This window comes from Pyxicephalus adspersus, chromosome 2, assembly GCF_032062135.1.
Source record: "Pyxicephalus adspersus chromosome 2, UCB_Pads_2.0, whole genome shotgun sequence".
NCBI classification, from domain to species: Eukaryota; Metazoa; Chordata; class Amphibia; order Anura; family Pyxicephalidae; genus Pyxicephalus; species Pyxicephalus adspersus.
The window spans coordinates 14,099,656-14,104,287 of NC_092859.1; the positions used below are offsets into that span (position 1 = coordinate 14,099,656).

Sequence of the window (4,632 nt, forward strand, 5' to 3'; positions counted from 1 at the left end):
ATCACTGAATGACCGTACACACGATAGATGGTCAACGATCGTCGTCCAATCCGATCCGCCGGTCCGGTCGTTCATTTCCAACGACTATCCTCGTTCGTCGGCGTCGTTGGTTACTTTTTTAACGAACGATTTATGGCCAATCGGTCGTTCGTCGTTTGTTCATCGTTCATTTCCAACGATAAAAATTGGAAGTGTGTACGCAGCTTTAGGATAGATTAGAATTGGGGTTGTATTGTAGTTTGCCTCATTGGTGAGCATTGTAAATCCTGCTCCATCATGACTCTGTATACTACATTGCAAGTTTTGCTTTATGGAGTATGTATATTATGTGTTGGTTGTATATGAAAATAATTAAAACAATAAAAATGTTGATAATAAAAAAAAATAAAAGTACTGAGGCTGTCAAATCAGCATGACAGCTGGAAAACTAGCCAGTGAACTGATTCATGCTATTGGTCAGTAGCTCTCTAAATAATGAAGATAGGAGCACAATAAAAGCAACCTGTTATTTTAAAAACAAATCAGCTACTTTTGTATTCTCATCAGGTCAGGTTCATTTTTTATATAGAGACTTTGCAGTTGCAGTTTCCATTTTTCCCAACAAGTTTACCCGAATGAAATGAAAACCAAGTTTATTAGCAATATGGCTTTCCAGAAGTTTGCTGTTATTAACTGCTATCCGTTGATTTTCTCATTTTTACAAACATTGGTTTTGTTTCTTCTATCCCACCCACTAATTACTCAGACAGAGCAAAAATTCCTTGGCAATAATTTATAAAGCTTAGCTGGAAAACATGTCATGGCAACGGGCACAGTAATTGTGTCCTGATGTCAGTTTTGAGTTTTGTGTTTAGCTTTTGCTCAGTCTGTAGAGGTTTTTTAAAATTTCACTGAATTGCTGCGTTGTCTGAAGCTTAACTTATTCTTTATATTATAAAAACATTGCAAGTGCAGTCCATCCCCAACTGATATTTCCAAACAGCGATGGTCTCCACTGGCATCTAAAGTGGCAAGCCCCCATCTAGGTTGTTTCCTGCACCTTAAATTATATTCAAAACTATGGAACATGGAGGGGGTTTGTCTAATATTGCCAATGTCCCCATTGGGTAGATTCCATCATTAGTCTTGGTGGAAAAAAGTAAAGGGTTGTGCAAAATGCTGCAGGAGCAGGAAGAACACAAAGAATTTCCAATAGGGCACCAGTTCCAATGCCAATTGTCTAGAGAGAGATTTTCTCTTACATCCTGATAGAAAGCATAGCACAACATCATTTAATACTTTATTTAAAACTAAAAGCAAGTTTTTCAGCAAGTTTTTGCTGAAGATAATCTCCTCCATGATCTCCTCATGCACCATTTCCAAATATGAACGCTTGTCTCATCAAAGAATTAATGTTTATGTTTTAGCAGGAAGGAAGAGGAAAGAACCGCCATCCTATCATGGGACTAACAACTGCACAGGGTTTATATTCCTATCCATCCGATCTTTTAGATGTGCCTTCATTTATTGTAAAGCCTTTCTTCTTGTACTGCAATAGGAAAATGGGCTGGGAATAGTTGCAATGCAGTCTCAATGCTCTTACAGTATTCTAATAAAATGAAATTTATTCCAATAAAATGGATTTTAGTGCAAAGTCCAATTAGAAATGTGAGATCTCCTAATAAAAGCCAGAACTATATTTTAGTTTGGTATCCTAAAGTAAATTCAGTGCCAAACTATAGACATTCAAAAATTCTTAACAATTTTTACATATGCTGTCAAATTAACCTTTACACACAATAGGTCATCTTCCCCCTATTGGCTTTAACGCAGCAACTCAGCACACTTGCTCCTCTTCTCTCAGCAACTCAGATCCTTCCTGCTTTCTTCCCTACAGTGACTCAGCAGCTCAGATACCCCTGCTTTATGTTCCTGAAATGATTCAGCAGCTCAGCTCCCACAGCTTCCCCTAATTGCAATGAAGCTCATGTCACCCTGCTCCCTCTCCTAACAGTAACTCATCAGCTCAGCTCTCTCTATTCCCTCCACTAGCACTGACTTAGAAGCTCACATCACCCTACTCCCTCCCCTAGCAGTAACTCATTGGGCCTGATTTATGAAAGCTCTCCAAGGCTGGAGAGGATACATTTTCATCAGAGAAGCTGGATGATTCAGCAAACCTGGAAACTCCGGCCTTGGAGAGCTTTATAAAATCAGGTTCATTGTCTCAGATTCCCCTTGCTCACTCTCCTAGCACTGTTTTAGAAGCTCACATTGCCCTCCTCCCTATCCTAACAATAACACAGCAGCTCAGCTCCCCATTCTCCCTATCCCAGTAGTGACTGAGCAGCTCAGATGCCTCAAACTTTCTCACCTAGAAGTAACTCTGAGGCTAAGCTTCCCCTGCTCTATCTCCTAGCAGAGACTGGCCAGCTTGGCTTCCCTTGTTTCATCCTTACATCAGTGACACCTAAATCCTACTCTTAATTCAATTGACAGGACTAATTAACCACTACAAACCTACACTTATAATTTAAAGACTGAACTCATGATCCAAACTTTTTGTTTTAGACACTTTTTGTTTTTTATGGAGTTGTTTATGAGTTAAGTTATTCAACATTTGTTTTTAGTTTTGGATAAAGTAGGAAAATGGTAAACCCACTGGCAAGCCTATTTTTTGTCTCTGACCTATTGGTGAGATTTTACTTTACTTTTTGGGACACAGTAAACATTATCAGGACAAATGTCTATGCTGTTCCTGACCCAGTAAAAGAAAAAAGTTTTAGATTTGTTTCTCAACTTTGGTTCCAGTGGCAGAAATTACAGAGACAAAAAAGGGAAAATCTCTCCAATGGGTACGCAGACAGCAAAAAACAGACAGAAGTTTTAACCCCCACCCCTACTCTATTCACAAAAAGGCTTTATACATACTTATTAATAAATGAAAGATAACAATCCATCAACAATCATTACTCTTTCAGGTGTGATAACATCTCTTCACTCAAAATATTTTCTTGATAGAATTTCAGGGAATCTTTAAGGATAACAGAGCAACAACAAGTATACAGATCTATGAAATCAAGCTGGCTATACATATACAGATGATTTATTGTGTTTGGGGAAATTTAAACAGAACAACTTGTCTTCAACAACCAGTTAGATTTTTCATCTCTTTCATCGCTTTTTTGACTCAAACACAAATGGGTGTGGTGAGAGATCTTGAAAACTGGATAGTATCTAGAATAAACTGAATGCTAACATTCGATTGCATGAGTATCTAAAAAACAAAATCATAGTGATACGTTTCTGAGTAATTTTAATTGAACTACTAAATATATTGCTGAAAAATCCACTTCCCCAAAAGAACCTAAAAAATCCTCCTGCTATAGGGAAAACCCAATACTCTCCAGTGGGCAGCTCTAACACCCCGTCTTCGTATGTTAAAGCCTCCAGCAGAACCTTCAGAATTAGGACATTTTTGGGTGTGTAAATTAGTTACGCTTGTTTAGTGGATAGTGATATATTGAATGGTGAAAGGAACCAGCATTCAGATATTTGACACTTCTGGAAGTGACAAATGCCAAATGTAGATCTAGTTCACATGGCCGATGAGGTTATGGTGCACCTTCGGAAACTGTGCCTATAGTCAAAAAATACTCCTTGCACCATCTCGCTCTAAACTGTGAATAAACAAGAATGGTAGGTTGTGGTTTATTACTGCTTGCCAACTGCCCATCTAAATGGCACAAATGCACGTTCATGTTAAAGAAGCATGGCAGTTTGGAATGCCAGCCACTTGGACCAACCTGGGAACCACAGTTCTACCACCCGTGTGAACTAGCTGAAGAATGCTGGAGGACTGTAAGACAAAAGTATCAACTTGCTGCCCATTATAGAGATAAATATTCAGTGTTTTCTAATGCAGGAAGATTTTTTTTGCTTTTTAGTATAAAAATTCATCTGAAAATCTGTACATCTGTGGCCAGTTTATGGATACTGCAGCTGGAGCTCTCTGTGGAAAATGAAAAGCCCATTGGTGACTCAACCTGCAGGAATCTGCGCAAACTGAAATATCCCTTTTAGGCATGTTAAAAAAACTGATAATTATTTGCCTTTTAACTAAAAGTTTCTCTAAAACATTACATTTTTAAAGATATTAGATATCAGCCAAGCTAACTGCCGAGATTAGTAAAGTTTAATATTTCAAAAATAAACTTACCATGCACTTTGCAGACTCTGAAAACAGAAAAAATGATCACAGTCCATACAGCAGAGTACTCCATTGGAAAGCAGTGTACAGTAAATCTCAGTTTATCACAGATGGCAGAAGAACGTGAATCTCAGATACACGTTGTCAGAAGTGAAAGATGTCAGGGAAAACTTTGCAGGGCTTCTCACTCTCCTCCCTGAGAAAGTTGGGAATCTGTCAGTGTGAGAGGGAATGGAAGAAACTTGTAGTAACTGTTTCATGTGGTTTATTATGACACGTGGTATGATGAATGGGGCGGGATTGTTTGGAATAACAGTTACCATTTATAGAGCATGGAAAGAAAAAGCTAGAGGAAGATAATACTTGAAAAACCAAGAAAGGATAAAGAAATAATTAAAACACAAGTTCTGTTGGTAATCTCAATTTCTTGTACATTTAAGCCG

General features: G+C 38.1%; 1 protein-coding gene across 1 annotated transcript in view; it reads right to left on the bottom strand.

Moving 5' to 3' along the window:
• LOC140322949 (intercellular adhesion molecule 5-like) overlaps window positions 1-4,419 on the bottom strand; it is a 23,510-nt gene extending 19,091 nt beyond the window's left edge. Inside the window, exon 1 of the mRNA XM_072399619.1 lies at window positions 4,199-4,419. Coding sequence (XP_072255720.1) covers window positions 4,199-4,262 — 64 coding nt within the window. The 5' untranslated portion in view covers window positions 4,263-4,419. The remainder of the gene's footprint in view (window positions 1-4,198) is intronic.
• Between the last annotated feature and the right edge of the window lie 213 nt (window positions 4,420-4,632).